This window comes from Schistocerca piceifrons, chromosome 3, assembly GCF_021461385.2.
Source record: "Schistocerca piceifrons isolate TAMUIC-IGC-003096 chromosome 3, iqSchPice1.1, whole genome shotgun sequence".
In the NCBI taxonomy this organism is placed as follows: Eukaryota; Metazoa; Arthropoda; class Insecta; order Orthoptera; family Acrididae; genus Schistocerca; species Schistocerca piceifrons.
The window spans coordinates 957,505,433-957,530,670 of record NC_060140.1 but is presented as its reverse complement, the minus strand read 5'-3'; the positions used below and the strand labels follow the sequence as shown (position 1 = coordinate 957,530,670).

General features: G+C 41.4%; 1 protein-coding gene across 2 annotated transcripts in view; it reads left to right on the top strand.

Moving 5' to 3' along the window:
• Positions 1-25,238, top strand: part of LOC124787731 — a 101,988-nt gene that overhangs the window by 44,881 nt on the left and 31,869 nt on the right. For both annotated transcript variants that reach the window (XM_047254579.1, XM_047254578.1), the window contains one exon: positions 8,944-9,098. In XM_047254579.1, the coding sequence (XP_047110535.1) occupies positions 8,944-9,098 (155 nt within the window). The remainder of the gene's footprint in view (positions 1-8,943; positions 9,099-25,238) is intronic.

Here is a 25,238-nt window from a genome sequence, read left to right as displayed (position 1 = left end):
GTCATTTCATAAAATGTCAGGGAATGCTGTGTTTTTTAACCCAGCATTGGAATTTAATTTTGTTTAGTTTTATAAATCACAAATTTAAAAAAAAAATAATCTTCCAGCGTGTGTTAATTATAGGAATATGCATATAAAGTATCGATGTTTAAAAATTGTGCTCAAGCTGCTGGTAATGACCAGTATATCTCAGCCGAGAGGAAACAAAAGTCGTTATTGTGAGATGCCCGCTCCCTTCCTCCTTTCCCCTCTATCCAATGTATAAGGACCTTCTTATGACACTATCTTGCTCCTCATACCTGGAATTCTTGTGTTTCTTTTCCAAGTTTGAATAGCCACCCTGCAAAACTGAACAATTTTCCGAACAGTTACAGTGACATTTGCAGCTTTATGAGATATTAAATGGACAACTGGTGCCACACTCCCTGCATATGGTGAATTGCGGAGTTTGTATGTAAATCATGACCAGATAAACACAGTGCTGGACACAATGAAACAATGGAAAAACCATGTGGCTTAAATGGGGGGGAAATGAGAATAATTTCATAATTGTAATTTTATCATGAGTTTTAGATAGCCAACTAATGAAATAAATATTCAGGCACTTCCAGAGTGCTTGTCAGAAACACTCCGATTTTCTTAACTGTATTTTGCCCCAGTCATACTACTATTCTATTGTAATATAAATATTGGGAGTAAACATGGTTTGTTCATGTTCTGTGGTAACATTATTAATGCTCAACTTTCTTTGTAAAGAAAATTCTTATGAAGAAAATGAAAATTCTTGTGCTCATACGTCAGCTGTTAGCTGGAAATCTTTGATGAAAATTCTGTGGCTCTAAATAATTTCGTGGGAGGTGTAACTTCTTTTGCAGTGGAAACATAAAACTCTCTCTCTTCAGATACATTCAGGACCATTGGCGATTTTTCACATCTGAGTGCTCATGTTCATTAAGTGTGTGTGTGTGTGTGTGTGTGTGTGTGTGTGTGTGTGTGTGTGTGTGTGTGTGTGTGTGTGTGTGTGTGTGTGATTTTGATGGTTACACTATCATTATCAAGTAGAAAACCTATTTCACATATCTATTGTTACATGACAAACAGTTGTCTTGATTGATGTGCCATGTGTACAAATTGTGTGGCCAAATTAATTTATTAGATGGAGTGCAAGACATGACATAACCTCGTGCCCATTTCATATGCTACTGCAAGATATAGTTAATGCTTTCCTCTAGCAACATTATGTAAAATAGGTTTTGCACTACATAGCAATGTTTTAACAATCAAAACTCATAGAGAATAAAATCAAAATGCTTGTGACTGTAATGACAGAATGATGAAAAGTTGCCAAGAATAAAAAGAAAAGAAGGAAGGAAAAATCATCTAAGCATGAATATTAGGTGTAAGCCTTGTAACTTAAGTTGATGCACACAGTGCATGCCGTTTTTATCCCCCATTAAGATGTCACGAGTACTGGGAAACTGCACTGATTTCACACTCACTGGTTATGAATTGAAAGTAAAAAGTGATACAAATCGTGTCATCTATGAGCAAACGGCCACAAACACTCTATATAGAGACCCTCAAATGCCAAGCAAGGTAGAGTTAGAATTCAAGAGTTCCAGCAGATGACAGCAGCCTGGAATGAATGAGCCTGCAGCAGATATATGTAAGTGAGCATCGGACTCGATTAACTTTTTGCACAAAAAGAAGGGCTTGAAAAAACTTGCCTGTATGTACCACTGGACTTCGGTTACTGCTTTACATCATAACATTTGCCTACATGTACCTATGTCTTTGTGTCACTTTTATTGTGACAAGCACTTGAGCCTAAGGGTTCAATTGAAACAATAGGATGTGGCATTCATAGCTCGTGATCAGTTACTGCGTCTTGACAAAGGGATCAGTTGCTTTTCACCATATAGTGGAGGTATTGAGTCACAGACAGGAACAACGAAAGGACTGCTAAACAAGTAATCATTCGGTCAAAAGGCCTTCTTTTGACTTAGATAACATAAACATGTGCCCCGCCACCCATCTGTGTCAACTGCGGAGAGCACCATTCGCCTTGCTCACCAGACTACAGGATTCTCCAGAAAGAAAGAAAATCGTGGAGTACAAGACCCTGGACTGAGTGAGCTCCAATGAGGCTAAGAGAAAATTTGAACGCCTGCATCCTGTATGTATGACATCGTCTTATGCCACTGCTACAACAGTTCTGGCACCATCAGCTCCGCCAACCCCAGTCACCTCTCAGAGTCGGAAGACTACACCTGTCTCCTTGATGGTGGGGGGCATTTCCCTCCATGTTTCTCCCGCACCACCTACTTACCATCAGGGACATCTGTCCCCACTTCTAAGCCAGAGAAGCGTAATTCTTCTTCGGCTTCTCTCACTAGGAAGGGGTCCCTTGGGTCATTCCCTTCCCAGGTTTCTGCTAGTAGGAAAGATGACACCCGCCAGTGGCTGAAGAGCCCAAAAGCAGCTGGTCACAGGGCTTCACACTCATCCTCAGTCCCTGAGACTGAGACTGAGCCAGTGAAGTCCTCCCAGCTAGGGAAACCCAAGGAGCAGTGAGAGAAATCAAAAAAGAAGACCCCCAAGACCAAGGAAATAGCAGCGGCACCCACACCACCGCTACCTACAAACTCTGCATCTGAGGATGGGGTGGAGATTCTGGCGTTCGCCATACCCTTAAGACACAATGGATGTAGACTGCTCAGGCAATAAGTCTGTGGCAGCAGGTGACTCCGAGGTGTAAACTGCTGCATTAAATGTCCCATGACTTACCAGTCCCACGATGACTTCATCTTTCAGTGGAATTGTGGCGGTTTTTTCATCGCCTGGCTGATCTACGCAACTGTTAAGCTTTACACCTGCTATCTGCATTAATCTCCAGGAAACCTGGTTCCCAGCAATGCGGACCCCTGCCCTCCGTGGCTATAGGGGATATTACAGTAACCGTAGCGACTATAATCGAGAGTCAGGTGGTGTTTGCGTTTATGTCCTAAACTCAGTCTGTAGTGATGCTGTGCCCCTTCAAACCCATCTTGAGGCTGTGGCTGTCAGAATATGGACTACACAGGAAATAACTGACTGCAATGTATATCTTCCTCCAGATGGTGCAATATCCCTGAACGTATTAGCTGCACTGATTGATCAACTCCCTAAACCTTTTCTACTTTTTGATCAACTCCCTAAACCTTTTCTACTTTTGGGAGATTTTAATGCCTATAACCCCCTTGTGGTGTAGTACTGTGCTTACCAGCCGAGGCAGAGATGTCGAAACTTTACTGTCTCAGTTCGACCTCTGCCTCTTAAATACTGGAGCCGCCACACATTTCAGTGTGGCTCATGGTAGTTACTCGGCCATTGATTTACCAATTTGCAGCCCAGGACTTCTCCCATCTATCCACTGGAGAGCACATGATGACCTGTGTTGTAGTGGCCACTTCCCCATCTTTCTGTCACTGCCCCGGCATCAAGCCCATGGACGCCTGCCCAGATGGGCTTGAAACAAGGCTGACTGGGAAACTTTCACCTCTGCTGTCACCATTGAATCTCCCCCGCACGGTGACATCAGTGTGATGGTTGAGCAGATGACCACAACAATTGGTTTCTGCGGCAGAAAACGCGATCCCTCACTCGCTAGGGTGCCCCCGGTGTAAGGCAGTCCCTTGGTGGTCGCTGGAAGTCGCTGAAGCAATTGAGGAGTGTCGGTGAGCCCTACAGTGGCAGTGCACATCATAGCCTTTAAACGACTCCGTGCCCGCATTCGCCAACTTACCAAATGACGCTAGCAGGAGTGAAGAGGTACGTCTCGACCATTGGGTGCCATGTGTCACCTTCCCAAGTGTGAGCAAAGATCAAACGTCTCTTCGGGTACCAGACCCCAACAGTTGTCCCTGGCGTTACCATCAGTGGTGTGCCATGTACCAATGCAAACGTGGCCGAGCACTTTGCTCGAGCCTCTGCGTCGGAGAATTATCCCCCAGCCTTTTTGCACTCTCAGATGATGGCTGGAAGGGAAAGTCCTCTCATTCACTACACGCCACAGTGAATCCTATAATGCGCTGTTTACAGAGAGGGAGCTCCTCAGTGCCCTTGCACGTTGCCCCGAGACAGCTCCTGGGCCTGATCAGATCCACAGCCAGATGATTAAACATCTCTCATCTGTCTACAAGCAACATATCCTCGTCATCTTCAACTGGATCTGGTGCGATGGCGTCTTTCCATCGCAATGACGGGAGAGCACCATCATTGCGGTGCTCAAACCGGGTAAAAACCCGATTGATGTAGATAGCTATCAACCCATCAGTCTCACCAACGTTCTTTGTAAGCTGCCGGAACGTATGGTGCAGCAGCGGTTGGGTTGGGTCCTGGAGTCACGTGGCCTACTGGCTCCACGTCAGGGTGGCACCCACCAGGGTCGCTCTACCACTGATAATCTTGTGTCCCTCGAGTCTGCCATCCGAACAGCCTTTACCAGTCGCCAGCACCTGGTTGCCGTCTTTTTTGACGTACATAAAGCTTCCAACACGACCTGGCGACATCATATCCTTGCCACATTGTATGAGTGGGGTCTCCGGGCCTCGCTCCCGATTTTTATCCAGAACTTCCTGTCGCTCCGTACTTTTCATGTCTAAGTTGGTGCTTCCCATAGTTCCATCCATACCCAGGAGAGTGGAGTACTGCAGGGCTCTGCACTGAGTGCCTCTCTATTTTTAGTGGCCATTAACGGTCTAACAGCAGCTGTCAGGCCCTCTGTCTCACGTTCTCTGATGCAGACGACTTCTGCATTTCGTATTGCTGCTCCTGTACTGGTGTTTCTGAGTGTTGCCTACAGGGAGCCATCCACAAGGCGCAGTCATGGGCTCCTTTCCACGGCTTCCAGTTTTCCGCCATGAAGACGTGTGTCATGCATTTCTGTCGGTGTCGTACCGTTCATCCGGAACCAGCACTTTACCTTCATGATGATCCACTCACTGTAGTGGAGCCATTTTGATTCTAGTCTGGTTTTTGATGCTCGTTTGACTTGGCTTCCTCATCTTCGTCAGCTTAAACGGAAGTGTTGGCAGCACCTCAATGCCCTCCGCTGCCTGAGCAACACCAACTGGGGTGCAGATCGCTCCACACTGCTGCAACTGTACAGAGCCCTTGTTCAATCCCGCCTTGACTATGGGAGTTTGGTTTATGGTTCGGCGGCGCCCTCAGCATTGCGTTTACTCGACCCATTGCACCATTGCTGAGTTCGACTAGCGAGAGGGACTTTTAGGACGAGTCCAGTGACAAGCGTACTGGTGGAGGCTGGAGTCCCTCTGTTGAAGATCAGACGAGCACAACTGCTTGCCATTTACATTGGACACATTCATAGCTCTCCTGAACATCCTAATTACCGTCTTCTTTTCCAAACCACGACGGTTCACCTCCTGCGTAGGTGGCCCAGGTCAGGGCTAACGATTGCAGTTCATGTGCGATCGCTTCTGTCTTGAACTGGAGTCCTTCCCTTCACCACTTCTCCTCGGGGTCAATTCACATACACCTCTGTGGTGTAGCTGTAGGCTAAAGCTGTGCCTGGACCTTTCGCATGGCCCTCAGGACTCCGTTAACCCTGCCACTCTCCACTGTCACTTCCTCTTGATTGTTGATGTGTTCCGGGGCTCTAAAGTGGTTTACACCGACGGCTCGATATCTGATGGTAATGTTGGCTTCACCTTTGTCCACAGAGGCCATATTGAACAGCATTCCATGCTCGATGGCTGCAGTGTATTCACTGCAGAGCTGGTAACCATATCTCGTGTACTTCAGTATATCCGTTCATGATCCGAGGAATCGTTTCTTCTGTGTACTGACTCCTTGAGCAGCCTACAAGCTATCGACCTGTGCTTCCCTTGCCATGCTTTGGTAGTGTCCATACAGGAGTCCATCTATGCCCTGGACCGGTCCCATTGTTCAGTGGTGTGTGTGTGTGTGTGTGTGTGTGTGTGTGTGTGTGTGTGTGTGTGTGTGTGTGTGTGTGTGGACCCCAGGACACGTCGGCATCCCAGGCAACGAACTTGCCGACAGGCTGGCCAAACAGGCTACGCAGAAGCTGCTTCTGCAGATGGGCATCTCTGAACCTGACCTGCGTTCTGACTTACACCATAGGGTTTTTCGGCGTTGGGAGATGGAATGGCGTAACAGTATGCGCAACAAACTGCGTGTCATTAAGGAGATTACGAATGTGGGGAAGTCTTACATGCAGGCTTCTTGCAGGGAATCTGTTGTCCTCTGCCGGCTCTGCATTGGCCATGCTTGGGCGACCCACGGTTACCTCTTGCGCCATCAAGACCCGCCTCAGTGTCGGTGCGGTGCCCGGTTGACAGTGGCCCATATTCTGGTGCACTGTCCCACTTTGACTGCCCAGCGATGAAATCTTGGGTTACCGGACTCGTTGCCACTCATTTTATCTGACAGTGCCTCACTGGCTAATTTAGTTTTATGTTTTATTTGTGAGGGTGGGTTTTATCATTTGATCTGAGTTTTAATGCGTGTCGTTTGTCCCTCTGTCCGCCACCCAGTGCTTTTAGGGTGGAGGTTTTAATGTGTTGCGGAGTGGCTGGCTTTTCCTTTTTATTCTCGTGATCAGCCAGCCACATTAATGTGCTTTCTTGTTTTACTCACTTCTGTTTCTAGCGTCTCTGTTGTTTTCTTGTCCTCTTTTGTTACTTTTAGTGTTCGTTGCTTTTCCTTCGTTCTTGTGGTTTTCCTTTCTTTACATTTTGTGTTACATGTCTCGTCTGTTTTATTCTCACACTTGTGGCTTTGTTTTATTAGGACAAGGGACCGATGACCCCGTAGTATGGCCCCTTCCCCCCTCTTTTAAATCAACCGACCAACATGCACAGTTGCTTGCAGTCTGCTCTTGGCAGCAAAAGACACTGGCCATCTGTATGAGAGTTATGTTTAAAATAGAGGGACACATTCCACGTGGGAGTAAAAAATATATATATATATATATATATATATAAACAAAGATGCTGTAACTTACCAAACGAGAAAGCGCAGTTTTGTAAGGTTTTTGGCCATTTAAGATTTCTATTACTAGTTCAGAGTCCAGGATATGCACTGGATGCTGTACTTAACAGCAAAATAAAATTGATTTTAATATGTTCCCATTTGAATACCCTTCATAACAAAAATGGTACTCACTTTGAAATTTTAAGAATTAGAGAAAGAATTGGTTTCAGGAAAATTCAGCATTTTTATGAATTAGGTCAAGTAGTAAAAAGTGCCAATAATTGCACAATTTACACAAATTAAAAAAGCAAGAACTCAAAAACGAAAGACCCAAAAAAAAGTTAGAGATTTTTCATAGAAACAGCAATTACTATCATTGTACAAAAAAATTGACCCACTCTGAGCTGTCGACAACCAGAGTACTGGCTGACTTCACATCGACTTACCAACATGCATGTCAAAAAACACCCACGAAGACAAGGAAATGTTAAATCGAAACGTTCAGGTTTGGATGTTATGTGCAACATTATTGTTGATCTTCTTGTATTCTTGTACACTGATTAGTATTTTTATTAATTAATTGTTGAATATGTCATTATTGTGGCATCAGTGAAAGTGAATGAAAATACAATTAAGATTTGTGTTCCGTAAGAGTATTAGTGGTCGATAAATACAGAACCACAATTCTATTTATCTTAAACCTTTCACTGCCGTGTGCTGCTACACTATTCCTCAGGAGCTGTGGATGTGTCTATGCGTGCAATTTTAAAATTCATTCACTGTAGTGTATGGACTAAAATCAACCATACACAAAGTGCAATCCATTTTTACCTCTGCAAAATCTTTAAAATTACGTGCAATGTTGTACTTAATTTGATGCAGTGCAGTAACTATGGCTTACAATGAAACAAAATTCAGTTCTTTGTCGAGTGAAGATATTACGCTGTAAGATGTGCAAAAATCAAATTCCTTTCACCGAAAAATTGGGTGGTAAATACTTCATATTGGCTGGAATACCATCCCTCAGTTCAGCCACCAGTGTTTCGTTAGCAGAACAGCCGTAACATAAGCTGCCCTCAGCATGGAATGCAGAGAGCACATCTGCAGCAGCGAAAGTGTTAAGGTCTAGAACCATGAAATGTGCGAGAAATGCCAGTGTGTTGTAGTCAGTAAAGTGGGCATGGGCTGTGTCATTTTGGGTTTGCTCCTCAAGCTGTGTGCTGCGGTTCTGTGCCAGTGGGATTTTAATGTGTACCAAGGCTGCACATATGTACCTGCAAACAAACAAAAACTTAACCGCATATCTTTGTTTTCAGGGTGGTAAAATTGGATTACTGCCCCTCATATGTTACTATTCTTAATAGGAAACTGTCCAATAGAGTAAAATGTTACTACACCTGGTGTGGTCAAAGGAAGACAATCATAAGACATTGTTTCTGTGTAGAATAAATTAAACAGTGTAAATAAGCCACCAACAGAGATTCATCAGCAGTGGCACAAGTTTTGAAACGTGATCAGTTATTTTAAAAATGCTAAGTTATTAGTACTATATTCATTCAAAGTGCTGGCATACACCTGTGTTCCATATGACAATTTGTTGTGAAAACAGATGTCTTGCTTCTCGTGTTACTGAGGTGGTTTAGTCTTCTCGGATGCAATTCTCAATGCACTGTTAGGGCAATCGTTTGTCTCTTGTCTACATAATTTTAGTTGTTGTAACATAAAATATTATGCATTGTTTGTGGTAGATAAAACCCCATGTTACTGTAGATGAACGGTGTATGTAATATAGGATTACTTGAACATCTGATATTTAAGTGTGCCCGTGGACCTCTTTGCCACCATATCATTTCTCTGCTCGTGAGTTGCTCCCTGTCCTCATTACTTGTTTGTTATTGCCCTCCTATAATTTCCACTGTTGTAATAGGTATTATGTTCTCTTCACAGAAATGCATCAAACTAAATTATACCAAGAGTACTATAAAAGAAATTGAAACGAGCCCTGAATGGATGTGCTTCGTTTGTAATTATCGTTCGTTGTGGGAACACCGTGCAGTTTGTCGTGCAGCGATTACATATGAATCCTCAGATCATGTCTCCTTGTAAGTTGCCATTTATAATATTTTACTTCTGTAATTTTTATTCTGATATGCTGATTGCTAAATTAACTCTGTAACTGCTGTGCAGAGCCAACTTTGTGTGTGTGCGTGTGTGTGTGGGTGCGCGGGCGCATGCATGCGTGTGTGGGCGCGCGTGTGTGGGCGCACGTGTGTGCGCCCGCAATGGGACATTTTATTGTATTACCAAAAGTATTTCACACATTTTATTACACTGTACACATAGTGGAGACAGTAAGACGTTAAGCTCTCATTATAATTTTACACTGTTGTGTCGACAGTTTCACTGCTGGCACAGAATGATGAGTGCTTGTAACCACCAGTGTCAGGAAAATTCAGGAGCCGGGTTGACGTGTAGGTTGTTGATATGCTAAGAATGAAATTGATTTAGGGCTCAGCTTGGCATTTGTTTGTTGTTGCAGTGACCTACTCATGTCATAGCATTTGGCTGTTCAGCATCTAGGGGAAAGTTGGTGTTTCGTGATTGCAGGGTGAAGGAAAATTTATTTGGGAATGCAGGGAAGAAATAAGGCATTGGTGGCGGCAAGCCAGACGAGTCAAGCAACAGTCTGCCGTGACACGTTGAACGGGAAGGCATTTTTAGTCCAAGAAATCGACATTAGAAGTGAATCTAGCATATGCTGTAGGTTTTTCTGCAAGTTAGCTGCATGGCACCTAGCTTTAAATGTAGAAAAATGTAAGTTAATGCATATGAATAGGTAAAACAAACCTTTAATGTTGTACGTGGCGGTCATGACGTGTAAGTGGGCATCCAGGGCTGCCTTTAAATGACAGAATAGAAAATTGGGTGGAAGAAAGAGGATATATTTCGATGTATGGTATACAAGGGGCATGCCTAGGGTTGGAAGTTGCCAGGTTTAGGCCACTCTGGGAGATTGAACAACTAATTGAAACCGGCAATGGAAGGGGAGGCAGTTCATGTTGATCGATGTCAGTGGCCAGTCGTGGAACACACAGCCATAGGCTCTGCCTCGTAAGAATGTGTCTGTTCTGCTCGAGGTGTGAATCACAAGAGAGAGAAGAAACTGTGTTCTGCACTGCAGAATCTTCCTGCGTCCACACACGTGACCTGTATCTCGTGCACGCTTTCTGCTAAAACTGATGGTGTGAATTTGCTAGTGATATCAGCAGAGGGCTGAGGGCTTCTCTTGTTAGCAGCTTTAACTGGACAGAACTGCCTCGGTTCTGACAGGCAGGCAGCTTTGTCACATCGGCATAGCAGAAGTTGCCCTGAGAGTTGACTGGGCCTATGAAATAAAGTTTTGTAAACCAATTCCCTGAAATATTCCTTGACTGGCTGCCACCATGTACATTTCTTCCCCCTTCCAGATGAGTGGTGACTCACATTTTCACAAAAGGATGTAAGTCACTCCCCGGAAAGACAGTTTGCCCTAGTAGGGGCCTTAATGCTGCGGGAGGGATCTGTTACAATATTTCATTTAGTGTAAGTGGGAGGGGACTTAGACCTTTTCAAGTTTATCAAATTTCATGAGTTAAGAAAATAGTAAAATATTAACAGTTCAGATTTTGTGCAGAAATACAGTAACTTCTGGAATAATTGAAATCATTGTTATCCAGATATCATCAGATCTTATGATAAATGAAGTAAAAATTGTGCCAGAGTGTTTCACAAAAGAGGAGTGAACTATTACGGTTTCTGTTAGGTTGAGGTAAAAAAATCTATTATTAATTTGCAGTAGCAGTGCTAAACTCAGTGCCATAGAAAGTAGATGCTGGCTGAACTGAATCAGCACTGATTGTGCAATGGTTTCCAGGTGTTGTTAGTATTGTCTGGCAAATATTAATCTTGTTGCTACATAGTGGAACTAATACAAAAATAAAAATTTCAACATCAACATAACAAAATACAATGGAAAATCCAAAATTATAAAAGAAAAAAAAATTCTATGATGATCAAAATATTTGGGTAAAAACGTAATAAATCAGCTTACTGCAGAACATTAACATCTGTCTTGGGTTAGAATTGGATTAAGTACATTTGAAAAGCAGTGATAACCTAAGTAAAATCTTGCTGCTTATTCTGGCTATATTTTTGCAGATACTAGTTGCACAGATTCCGCAGGTTACAAAATATTAACGCTGTTATAGTTACAAGTGGAATTCAGTTATGAAGACTGATAGATGATGTACCGTAAAACATAAAGACATTTAACCATATTAACCCATATTAATATACAAGTACAGAACTTTTCTTATACTGATAAAATACTGGAATTATGGATGAAATCGGGGGATAGCAAAGGCTACACATCAAAACCCATGAATTTCTAATATTAACATTCTACCCACTTAATTTAAAATACCTTAAATTACTTCATAGAGCAATCGTCCTTCAAAACATGGCATACTACAATACGTACTCAGTAGTTTAATCGAAACTGGGTAGCTGTAATCGATATTTTTTGTAAGTTAGTGCTCAAGATCCCACAATATTGTCCAATTTGCCAAATGAGTATCTGGTATGACCTCAGGTATTTGTGGGGTGAATGCACCTAGTATAAGGGCTTGCTAGTCATAATACAGTTTTGACATTACTCATTACTTGCAGAAACTACATGAACTTTTAAATGGTTATCCATGGTGTATACAACCCGGGAGATCTGGGAAAAACACGGGAATTTTTTCATCTGGGAGAAAACCGGGAAGAACCCGGGAATTTTTTAGAATTCCGGGAATTTTTCATTGTTTTAGTTTTCTGATAAATTTTTGTAATTTTGACTGGGATGAACAGATACTCTAAAACAAGGATATTACTTTATCCGCTACTGCAGAATAATATTCAACAATAAAACATAAAAGAGAGAAAAAACGAAACTAACTTAAATTGCAAAGGAAATGCGCCATATACAGCAACGACACACAGTGCTCATGCAAGCGTCTGCCAACCTCAAAATGTGTCAAAGGTTTTAGGAAGACTATGGAATGCTTCGTAACAACAAATTGCCTCCGATGAGCGTGAAGTCACAAATGTTTACATTAGATTCATTTTAGCAGTTACGAGTGGGCTCATGCACATGCGCAGTTGAGTCGCATTTGAATAGTAGATTCTCCCACTTCTGTCTACAGGAATATGGCTGTTAGCTGTGCAAGCAATCACAACAAGCAGCTAGATGATACCGGGAAAAGGTGGTGCCAAATTCATATTATTGAGGAAAAAAAACTTGTTTCACAAAGTGCCTAGCATCCAGCGGACGTTGTTCTATTGGTTATTCATATTATTTTGAAATACATCCCTGTTGGTTTTTGAACATTTTTGAATACATTTTAAGTTAATTTCTGAATGAATCATTAGTTGATTTTTGAATGAATCATAAGTTGATTTTTGAATGCGTGCATAGCGTACGTGATGTGTCTTGTCAGGAGAATACTCGTCGCATCTAGAAATAAACTTTTCGAAGACAGACGAGGACGGGGCTATATGAGCTGAGCGGAATAAAGCCTAACGGATGGAATGCCAATCGCTATCTGATTATGTGGTTGATTGGGTTTGTGACTGATCAGCGTTGTTATAATTATTAGTGAAATCCATAGATTCAGACTCCAGAATGGAAATAAATGACTAACAGGAATAACAGGTGAGAAAGATTACGTATTATCTTCTCGGTGTACCCAAGAAGATGAAATTTTGACAAAATTTTTGGCCAGATCGCTACACTAGTAAGGACCAGTTGTACAGTCCCTGGCTAGCAGCAGCATAAGTTATATTCTGGAAGTAATGTGGACAACAGGTTGTACGAACACGTAATAACGCCTAACCGGAGAATAATCGTGGAATAGTTAAACCTGTGATTCCTGCAGGGTTAGTGAAGTCAATCGGCGAACAAATTTTGAAAATGGCAGGAACAGCTACAGAATTGGTGGTGATTGTTTGTTAAAACGAGGAAGGAGAAGAAACAGGGACATCACTCAAATTATGGAAGAATAAGACGATTGCAAATTTATATAAAAATTTCGTAACACTACTTTTCGATCTCATGCTTGAGAAACTGGTGCGTATGAATGAAATGTGAAACTATTTCCTAACATACAACTTTTTGCTTGTAGTATGCCTAAGAGGCATTTGATATTGGTACTTTGTGAATTATATTCTGTCGTATTATAAAAATGACCATTTGTGCCAAAACAGTATCGTTTATTTGTTATGTGTTACAAATATTAGAGAGGCCTATTTTGTTTTATCTAGCAGATAGTGATAAAATAGACGTAATCAGATTGAGAAACCACACCAGTCTTGGGTATTATTTGTATTAAGAGCTTTTTCAATATTAAATAACGATATTTCGATTTTTCAGGTAGCAAAACGTTGGACGATCTTTGATGAGGTAATAGATTCTTTCGCAGAAAGGAAAGCACGCCATTTAAAGCTGTAGCAAGATTAGGGGGGGGGGGGGGGGGGGCGATGCTAGGATCTAAGGATTGAAGAAATGTGTACTTTCTGTTGTCTGTATTGGTTTTATGTATCCTGTATTTAACTTTGTCACACAAAACAGCAAGTTATTACCTAATAGGCAATAAAAAGTGCAAATTTCTTTGAAGAGTTCTTTTTCTCCTGATTAGAAATAATCCAATCCGCTATTAATTGCTAGATTTTTTTTTAAAGAGGGGCAGGCTGTCATACCGGCCGACTGGGAGCAAAAGAGGCACCACACGACATTTCAATTTCCACTGTCCTGAATATAGTTTGATGGCATCCATTACAAGGTATACATATTTCAATTCCACAGGGCGAAATACAGTGATGTGCGATAGAAGAATGCTGTATGAAGAGGCATAGCACTGCATTTTGTCACACTTAAGACCAAATAACATGTCTTACATTTCCTCAAACACGCATGTTTAATGCTTCAGACTTTTCAGAAAGATGTGCACTACAAAATGAACATATTTTTGAAAATTCGATTTTTTTTTTTTTTTTTTTTTTTTTTAGTATTGACCTGTTTAGCAAATATCGTAGATCCGGGGTTGATGCGCAGAGCATTATGAGTTATAGGGGGTTAATCTCCATGTGACCCGTTAAACACATTTAGTGATTTTGCTGTTTCCCCTTTGTTTACTCTCAGATCAAATGAAAACAAAATGGATTTCTGTGGCTAGGAGCTATCAAGTGAATTAAAATACATTCACATAATTATGGAAGGGTAATATATGTTATTAGTTTCAGATTTTACTTTGTTTCCACCTTTCTGACAGTCAAGCATTAATCGCCTTGCAGAACAATGAAGTTAATTTTGTCTGTTTGCTAAAGAAATTTGACTTTTATAACCTTTTCCACAGAGGCGGTCAATGTATTTGAAACAAAATGTTCAATTCCACAGTACTGTCTAGTTTCCACTGTTCCCTGCATTTCAAGTGCACGTTTTCATCTTCTAGCACGTATGGCATTATGCCATAATAAAGAACCAGACATGGTATAATACAGTACTGCTGCTCCAAGAAAATTTACATCACGAAAACCACACTGCAAAGCTTTATATCTGGTCGAGGTCTACTTCATTGGGAATCTGGCCATATGAATGTGCACTTTAAGTATGCATTTTAAATGTGCACAATTTCGTATGGTTCACGAAACTCCGATGCCCTTGGAGTATCCTCTGATGTCTTGTTTCTTTTATGACATAATATATGATCTTTCAATGTTTTACATGTACATATATACATACATACAAGCCTCCTACGTCATGGTAGCTGCGTAAGCACGGTGTCGTCTGTTATCCGCGCTCTGTGACAACTGCGGAAACAAACCTATTTCTAACAGGTCGCAGGAAAATATTGCGAATGGTGGTTTGAAAAGCGTTACTTTCAAAGTAAATATCCTCTTGCGTAAGTTGAACTATGTGCGAGAATGTACCATGGATTTCTTAAATCACAGAGTGTTTGACTCTCATTTAAAAATCAACTCTTTGATGACGAGCCATTTAGAATAATTTTGAACCCTGAAGATCAGACATTTATGTCATTATTAAAAATTTTACTGGCACATTTGTGTGCTATATCTTAAAGTGTAACACGCACGAAAAAGATCAACATATGCGAAAGCTTAGCTTCTCTTGCAGCTTATTAACCTGAGAGACCAATATTATATTTTCTTGTAGCAACACTATGTATACTAATTTAAACTATTAACTTTCCATGTTTGTGTGTTCGTACTGCTTAATAATGATGTTGCTGTTGGCTGACTGCATCACATGTCCTATGCTCGGAATATCCGCTGTCATCGGCTGGCGAGACCACGTGACATGAGCTATGACTGGCTTACAAAAACGCATCGAAATCTGATTTCAATGATTTGGAAGGTAACATTCGGTGTTTGGTGGAATTCCAATGTATACTTCCATAATACGAAAATATGCAGCGTACATGTTGCTGCAGATCAAAGATATTTCCAAGAGTTTCGTTTTCTAAAGTGGCGGGAAATTCTATGCCTGTGTATAAAACCGTATCCATTCAAAGGATTGATAGCTTTGCAGTTCTCAGGGAAAATATGCTGTCACTTAAAACGGAAAAAATGTATTTTCACCCGGGAGAAAGTGGATTTTTAACCAGGAAATCTGGGATTTTTTTTTCCCTTGTCTGCGTATACACCCTGTTATCTAATTCCCAGACCCACAAAATAAAATCATCAGCGTGTGTCACATCATTACATCACAATTATAAAAAGAACATAAGGCAAAAAGTAGAGGTAACAGATATGTGATAAATTGTTAATATCCATTATGTTGTGTAAAAATACTACTCATTAAGGGGCTCCGGAACGCCCTATACTTGCAATGTTAAAATAACGCTTATAAATTACATCTTCCCTCACAAAGTATTTGAGGTAGGAAGTTGAACTTTTTACAGATTCTTTATTGGAATATGGGCTACAACTTAACACAAGGATTTTACAAAATTTTAGTTTAGTTATTAAAGATGATTTTTTTCAATTGTAATGAAAATTCACAACATTTTTTTTGCAATTTTTTATTTATATATTCAAAAATATACAGTTTTTTGGAAAAAGGCTGTGTTAAATTATGCAGAACGTACTGTGTAACATTTACTGAAAGTTTGAAACAAATATGTTTGGAAGATCCTTAGAAAACATGTAATTAGTATGAGAAAATAAAAGTTTTGGGTATCGAGTGACAAAGATTGGATTAACTTTTTAGTGCATTCCAGGTCCATAGGATGGATTATCTTCATCCTCTGCAAACTCCTCCTCCAGCTTCCTCTTGTTCCTCCTCCTGTGTACTCTTGCTTGTATTTCTAGACTCTTTACAGCCCTGTCTGCAGCCCGAAGGCGTTCCTTGTCTAAAGCAAGCATCGCTCGTTGTTGTGTTCGTAGATTTTGCTACCATTTTCTTCAGTTGCAGTTACTGCAACACTGTTCCAAAAGGTGGTCATGTATGAACACTTATCACATTTCAGTTGTATTTCACTAGCAAGTCCTACGTGTTTTATTATGGAGAGTTCCAGACCAACTTCACTACAATGAATACATCTTACACAGTTTGAAAAAATTCCTTTGAGAACCGACATATCAAATATTTCATTCACATCCGATTCGCCCATAAAACATTCATAGTTTTCACTCATTGAACCAAGCTGCTTCTGTGAAGTATTTTCTTTCCCACTTTGACTGCTATGGGCAGGTGTACTTGAGAGGTTAGGTTCACTCACTTGGTTATCGTCTTTATTGTTTACAGTAATAACACATACCTTTGGCTTTCCAACATTTCTCCTTTTCTTAAAAGCCTTCAGAGGATTTCTAATAACTTTACTTTTACTCATTATTATACTTCAACAAAACAGAGACTCAAGAAACAGAATTAATTACGAATATTTTCGAGATAACAACAGAGTAAATAAACATGAAACAATCGACAATCACACCAGCGATATATATTGAACCATCACAGGTTAGCCACAACACATACTTTATCTCACATCACTAAAATGTACCTGATGAACACGGACGTTAATAATAACACCATTTGACAGCAGTTTAACAGCGCCACAGTGGGTCACGCCCATGTAGAACACATTTCAAAAAAAATTTAAAAATAGTTGTAGTCTTCGGAATTGAATAAATTATATATCTATTAAAAGGTAATAGTCTGCAGATTCAGAAAACGCAAAAAAGTAAAAATTGAACTTTTCATGATTTTGAGCCTTTCCGGAGCCCCTTAACTCATCAAGACCATGGTCCACTCTAAGTCCCTTTTGCATGAAACACGTGAAAAATTAATAGTCCCCAGTATCTAAGAAGGTAAAATATGAAAATGCTCCAAGAAAGTACAAGATCTAATGTTCTGGATAAAACACAAGTTTAAAGTTTTTCCCAGTAGTGTCAGTCAACCACTATGTTCTGCAAATACGTTACAATAATTATTAACAAACTGTCTTCTATAACTAAACCTACAACTAGAAATTCAGGAGGACAAGACCAGAAACAGCACTTGGATTGTCAGTTGAAAATGAGGATCGATTACAACCTTATTTTTTCCTTTAAAATGGCAGATTTCAAGAAAAATGGCTATCCTGTCAACTGTGTTAGAGTTTACAGTTTTCAGATTATCGGAGGACCTTCATTGGCGTAATATAAGCTTGTAAAATAAAGTTACAGGCATGGAGAGACAGAAGGCAAAAATCTAGAAAAGATAATTAAAATGTGTGTCCCCAGTGACAAAACAGTTAACAATATCCTCGTTCTGTTGGTAAAATTTCATATAAAAGAAGTGAAAGAAAGCAGTGAGTTTATAATCAGTTCATTAAGTATGAAAATATTCACAGCCAGAATGTGGTTCTGCATGACAGAAGCACACACTCTTTTTGTAAACAAACTTCCAATTGATGGAGCACGACGGGGAAGAAAATATACACGTGTGACGTCGACAAATTTTAATGGCGCTTCTCTCTCGTAGGGTGATGGAGGGGGGTATTTTCTGCGGTGTAATGGATGTCTTACAGAGGGTGAAGGAGTGGAGAGGTAGGCAGAAGGGAGGAGGGAGGGCGAGAGTGGTGAGGGGGAGGTGGCACTTTCAGCACTCAGCACAGCACACATATGCTTGCTAAAGCGATCTTGAAGAAAACGTTTTTTGAAGCACAGCTTGTGGCATGTACTGGCGGTATAAAACTAAGAACGCGCAAAAACAGAGTAAGACAATGCCGTTTGACAGCAGGTTAAACAGCAAGTATAGAGTGACACCAAATTTGTGCATGAAAGGCTCTTAACTTCTGTATGACAAAGAGAGAGAGAGAGAGAGAGAGAGAGAGAGAGAGAGAGAGAGCGAGCGTTAGTTGGGACCGCCGGTACAGGACTTGTTTTAAATTTAAAACAGAAACAGGGTGGCAAGAGTGCACCTCTGTGTTGAATTGCAGCAAACAGAACATTCAGAAAACATTGGCCAGTCATTTTAGGAATTTGTTGTCTGCATAAAAACTACAACAGAATCGCCTCAAAGTGACAAAAATTCTGATACGTAATGGTCAGAGCATATGATAAGAGTACTGCAGGACTTAATGTAGCATGTAAAACACACAGATAAGAAAAAAGTAAATGTTAATTTCACTGGACACAGGACAGGAAAGTTTTGTAAAGAGAGACCGAAGGGAAACAATTCAGCGGACTTGGGAATGAAAAATGCACACTCATTTTTAGCTCTTAGTGACAGGTTGAAAGAAAACGGAAATAAATGCTTATAAATCAGCAGTGGAATTAGCTCATGTGCAAAGCAGTGGAATAGTAGAACATTAGTTCCTAAAGTTAGGTGAAAATTTGAAGTATCATCGTGCTTTGAACAATAATTCTAGGTTTGACAACAAATGAAAAATTCGAAGACGTAGGCTTGTAAAAAGTAGCATTGTAGAAAAACATAACTAAGGTAAACTTAATGCATTCTTTTGAAAGACAGAAGAAGATCCTCGTCAACAAGAGATTTACAAGTGAAATGTAGTAAAACTCCAAAATTCTACGACAAAGTGGAACAATGCAGATAGCTTAATTCATCACATGACAAAGACAATACAGTAGTTGGGAGAGGGTACCTTCAAACGCCTCAAAATCTTCAAAGTACCTAAACTTTCTACATAATACAAATTGGCATCCTTCTTACAAAAAATATTAATGGTTACTTACTACCACTTAATATTTATGCTCTATGTAATACTCAAAACCTATGCAATAAATGACTTAAAGTCAAATGAAAATTAGACATAATTTATGACAGATCAGATGAAGAGGGAGCGAAGTGCTAACATGTGGAGGCGTGTCTGGCTTATTGAAATGCAACAGCTGTGCCAGTCCACATGTTTGCACCATGCAGTGTCTGCTTATAATACACTATGTGCAAAAGTATCCGGACACCTGGCTGAAAATGACTTACAAGTTCGTGTCACTGTCCATCGGTAATGCTGGAATCCAGTATGGTGTTGGCCCACCCTTAGTCTTGATGACAGCTCCCACTCTCACAGGCATACGTTCAGTCAGGCACTGGAAGGTGTCTTGGGGAACGGGAGCCCATTCTTCATGGAGTGCTGCACTGAGGAGAGGTATCAATGTCGGTTGGCTAGGTCTGGCTAGAAGTCGTCGTTTCAAAACATCCCAGAGGTGTTCTGTAGGATTCAGGTCAGGACTCTGTGCAGGCCAGTCCATTACAGGGATGTTAATGTCATGTAACCACTCCGCCACAGACCACGCATTATGAACAGGTGCTCGATCGTGTTGAGTGATGCAATTGCCATCCCCGAATTGCTCTTCAAGCAAGAAGGTGCTTAAAATATCAGTGAAGGCCTGTGCTGTGATAGTGCCACGCAGAACAACAAGGGGTGCAAGCCCCCTCCATGAAAAACATGACCACACCATAACACTTCTGGCTCCGAATTTTACTGTTGGCACTACACACGCTGGCAGATGACGTTCCCCGGGCATTCGCCATACCCACACCCTGCCATCAGATCACAACATTGTGTACTATGATTTATCCCTTAACTCAACATTTTTCCACTGTTCAGTTGTCCAATGTTTACGCTCCTTACATCAAGTGAGACATTGTTTGCCATTTACTGGCGTGATGTGTAGCTTATGAGCAGGCACTCAACCATGAAATCCAAGTTTTCTCACCTCCCGCCTAGCTGTCGTAGTACTTGCAGTGGATCCTGATGTAGTTTGGAATTCCTATAACCCTCTTCAACTGTCGGCTGTCTCATGTCAGTCAACAGACGAGATCGGCCTGCACGTTTTTGTGCTGTACGTGTCCCTTCACGTTTCTACTTCACTATCACATCGGAAACGGTGGACCAAGGGATGTTTAGGAGTGTGGAAATCTCACGTACAGACATATGGAGTACCTGGCAGTAGGTGGCAGCACAATGCACCTAATGTGAAAAATTTATGTTTTTGGGGGTGTCCGGATACTTTTGATCACATAGTGTAAGTGTTTACTAGTATAGCCTGCAATTTAAACTACTCCAAAAACAGTATTTCAACTGGAAACTTGCTGCATGGTAAAATGAATCATGGTTAGCGGTTCTGCTCTGTCCTCTGGGAGCGACAGACCATTTAACGTCACTGAATCATCTTCTCTCATACATTCAGCTACATAATTAACATTCATTATATCCTCCTCAGCTTCCACAACAAAACATTATCTGTACAACAAAAATAACATCACTTACAACAACTGATACAGGAACTCTTTCTTGCACATAATTATCTCCAACCACATGAAAGACAGAACCTCTTGCCTGCTCACAAATAACCTCAGTACAACCACATCATACATATCTTCGTATCAACAAAACTTCGCTGCCCTCTGGGGGATAACAACTGGAAGTCGTCATATCCTCTCTTATCAACTTTCAGTGATACAAGAGATCGATTCTCTTTTCATTCATTATAACTCTTATCACGATACAGCACCTAATACATCGTAAATTCTTGCATTGAGTTAACCAGTTAAGCAACTGCCAATTTAAAAAGTATAAAAGGTCGTGAAAGAGAAAGTAGAGTGATGCAGAAACAAGAGAAAAAGAAGGCAGAACAAGTTCATTCCTTTCGTTCCGCAGTCTGGCACATCACACAGTGTCCTATCGGTTTCGGCAACACAAGTGCTAATCATGTAATTAAGGCTGTGTTTGCTCTTGGGGCCTCAAGTTGCCTAGTACCAATAGTAAACTATAGACAGTACCAGGATTGTCAGAATCCACAGTTTGTCGCTTTTCTTAGAAGGACTAGACGCTGATTTTGCATCTGTGCCTGGTCTTAAAATGAAAACAAACTCCCATCAGGGTAAAAGGATTTAGTCCACCAACAGTTTCGGAAATCTTTCAGACGTTGTTTGGAGGTGTAGGGGGTTACAGAGCCCTTAAGGCACTCAACTCTGTGGGGCAAGGTGTAGGAACCTACTTTCATCAGAGGGCACAGAAATTATGCTTACAGGAAAGATAGGAAAAAGTAGAAAGGTTCACGACACGAAAATGAAATGGAAGAAAATGTCATAACGGCTGGGAGACTCTGTGGTTGCCAAACACATTGCGCAAGTTGCACATGCCTGGAGATTAATCAAAAGCTCTCAAAAATATACCTTAAAAGACTTTTCATCGAAACAACTGAGCATGAGATACTTCGATGACAAGAGAGTCTAAAACAAGTATAAGAAATTTATTGCAGTACACATGTTCAATGGAAGAATGTGTCTTAATTACACAGGTTTAATTAACCAACCAACAAACATCTTAAGTGCTTATCTACGAACAATTACACATTCAGCTTACCTCTCAGTAACTATACTCATAAAAATTTGAAATTCAGATCAATATGATAAGTAATGTTGCTCCACCAACAAAAAGCAATAACTGCATAAGGTGCAAAAGTCAACTGTATACTATAATTTACTGATATTTGAGTTCTTCTCTGAACAAATGGCTGCAGTGCCTCAGTACATATCAACACTCACAGTGCAGTCGTTGCATTGCGATGTGTGCAGTACCTGCGCAGCAGCATCATTGGGGGGGGGGGGGGGGGGGGGGGGGGGGGGGGCAGCTGGCTGCACGGTGGTGAAACTTCGTGCCTGGACGTTGAGGCCAAGACCCTAACGGAGATGGTGTCAGGGAGCCGACTGGCGACGAATGTGGGGCGGTTCCTCTGCACTGCGCGGCGGCAGGTGGGCCGCGCAGCTGGGCGACAACAGCTGAGCCTGCAACACAGACATCTTGACCAGTGCGTGGCAGCAAGGATTTGTGGCCTGCCACACTGTACTCGGTAAAGTGGTGTCGTCAGTTGGTGGTGACCTTGGCATTGAGTAGCACACCCGTGCGCTCAGTGCAAAATGCGAGTGGTTCGAATGCAACTTGCGATTTTCTTTTGTGCCTCCGCACCCTGCTCAGAATTTGCTGGTGGATACGGAGAAGCTGGACTGGCTGCACTATCAAATGGGGCTGCTGTGCACGCAGCACACACGTGCGCTGTGAGGTGCAGCTCAGCATACTCAGCATGCAAGCATTGGTGCGGCACACTGTGACAGGCAAGAAGTAGACTTTGCCCCGAGTGCCGGTATGTGCAGATGCAGTGTCTGGGCAGCACCGTATCTGGTGCACTGCAGCACCCGGGCTCGTCTGGTAGTGGAATAACAGCCGTGAATAACGACTAGCTACACATCAAACATGAACCAAAAGTGAACGGCCACCCTATGGACTGAATGGTGGGAATGAAATGCATTTCTGGCACCAATGCACATGGGCAAGGAAACAATAGAAGGTTGTTACATTCAGCTTATAACGACCATGTACGGGAAGTCAAGCAGTCATCACACTTGTAAGTAAGTGGGCATCCAGGGCTGTCGTTAAATGACAGAACAGAAAAATGGGTAAAATAAAGAAAATATATTTCAGTGCACGGTATACAAGGTGCGTGCCTAGGGTTTGAAGTTGCCAGGTTTAGGCCAGTCAAGGAAGTCGAACAACTAATTGAAACTGGCAATGGTAGGGGAGGCGGTTCACTTTAATTGATGTCATTTGCTGGTCCATGGAACACAGAGCCGTAGGCTCTCCCTCCTAAGAAGACATCTGTTCTGCTCGAGGTGTGGATCACAAGAAAGGGAAGCAACTGTGTTCTGCACCACAGAATCCTCCAGTGTCCACACACATGGCCTGTATTTTATGCATGCTTTTGGCTAAACCTAATGGCGTGAATTTGCTAGTGATATCAGCAGAGGGCTGAGGGTGCCTCTTGTCTGCAGCTTTAACTGGACAGAACTGCCTCGGTTCTGAGAGGCAGGCGACATGGGCCACATAGGCACAGCAGAAGTTGCTCTGGGAGAAAACTTATGATGATTTGACAGGGCATACGAAATAAAAAAATTTAAACCAATTTCCTAAAATATTTGTTGGCTGGCTGCCACCATGTACAATGTTCGGATGCAGCATAAGTAGTGTTCTGCTTGACACAGTCACATTGTTTAACTACCTGAGGCGTAACGCTGCAAAGTGATACAAAGTGTAATGAGCATGTGAAGATTGTGGTAGGGAAGACGAATGGTTAACTTTGGTTTATTGGGAAAATTTTGGGAAATTGTGGTTCATCTGTAAAGAAGACGGCGTATAGGACACTAGTGCGACCTGTTCTTGGGTGTTGCTCAAGTGGTGGAACACATACCAGGGCAGATTAAAGGAAGACACTGAAGCAGTTCAAAGGCAGTCTGTTAGATTTGTTACTGGTAGGTACTGCTACGAACATACATTTCACGTAAGGAATGTGAAGACAAAGTACGAGAAAATAGGGATCATATGGAGGCATAAAGACAGTCATTTTTCCCTAGCTCTATTTGTGAGTGGGAACAGGAAAGGAAATGACTAGTAGTGGTGGGGGGTACCCTCCGCCAGAAACCGTACGGTGGCTTGGTGGAGCATCTGTGTAGATGTAGACGTTACCAATGGCTTACATACATTAATCAGTGTCACTGAAAGCTGCTTATGTAAATAAAATTCATGAACAAAAGATATTAATATTTTGCAAGCCTTTCTGTTGAATCCTCAACATCCACATTAAAATCTCCGGAATGTTGAAATACTGGTTTTGCAGGGAGATATTAGTAAACAGGTCACTCCTGTTGCAGTACACGGCATCAATATGCAACAACATACTGGCTGTGAGTGTACACACATGGCACATTATGCTTCACCCCTCAATTCTGGTGGTGATGTTACTAATGTAAAATGCTGGACAATACTTGTAATTCAGCTGGAAGATGCAAATGTATGTGTTTCCAGATTATGTTCCTTTGATTGCATCTGTTTTGTAATGGGAGATTTTAAAATGTTATTTGTATTGCCAATAGTGAGACATGAAAATATTTAAGCTGTCTGCATGGGGAAGCACAAAAGTAGATGAAAAGGTTGCGGGAGTATCACAGAGTTAGTTGTGTGTGTTTCAGTAGTTAGATTGAAAGTGAAAGGGTACCCTGTAAGGAGTGGAGATAATTTGGTTTGATCCCATTTCGGCATGTCCTATAGAATTCGTACTGTTTGTATAGCAGCCCATTAACAGGTAGTTCATGTTGTTAGAAGTGTCTGAAGTTTAGTGGAGCAACATAATTAAGTCTTAAGAATACTTCCAGCCCATCAACTTATCTGGATCTCAGCCAAACTCAATATATTTGGGGTACTTTGTCACATTTGATCTCTAAATTCCTCCTCCTCCTCCTCTTCACCACCACCACTATTACCATTACCATTTCCCAACTCCAGTTTCACAGTTGTACAAGTGCTCACCCTCTCCTGTTGGCTTCATTGGTCTTTTGTTCCTGGGCATCTTCCCACTGGAATCTTCACTCCTCCAGGTCTAATTTCACTTTATCTATCTAGCATTTTCTGTGCCTTTCACGTAGTCTTTTGTCTTGGTTTCAAAATGTTTTCTGTCTGATCTTTTCTCATCCATTCTCATAATGTGTCCATACCACTGCATCATGCATTTCTTTGTTGCACTAATAATAGGGACTTTGATCCCAGTTACATTGCTGTTTGCCTCATTTTTTTATCTTATTCTTTCTAGTAATTTGGTTTGTAGTTTTTATACCTGTAGAGCAGTATCTTCTGTGACGGACACCA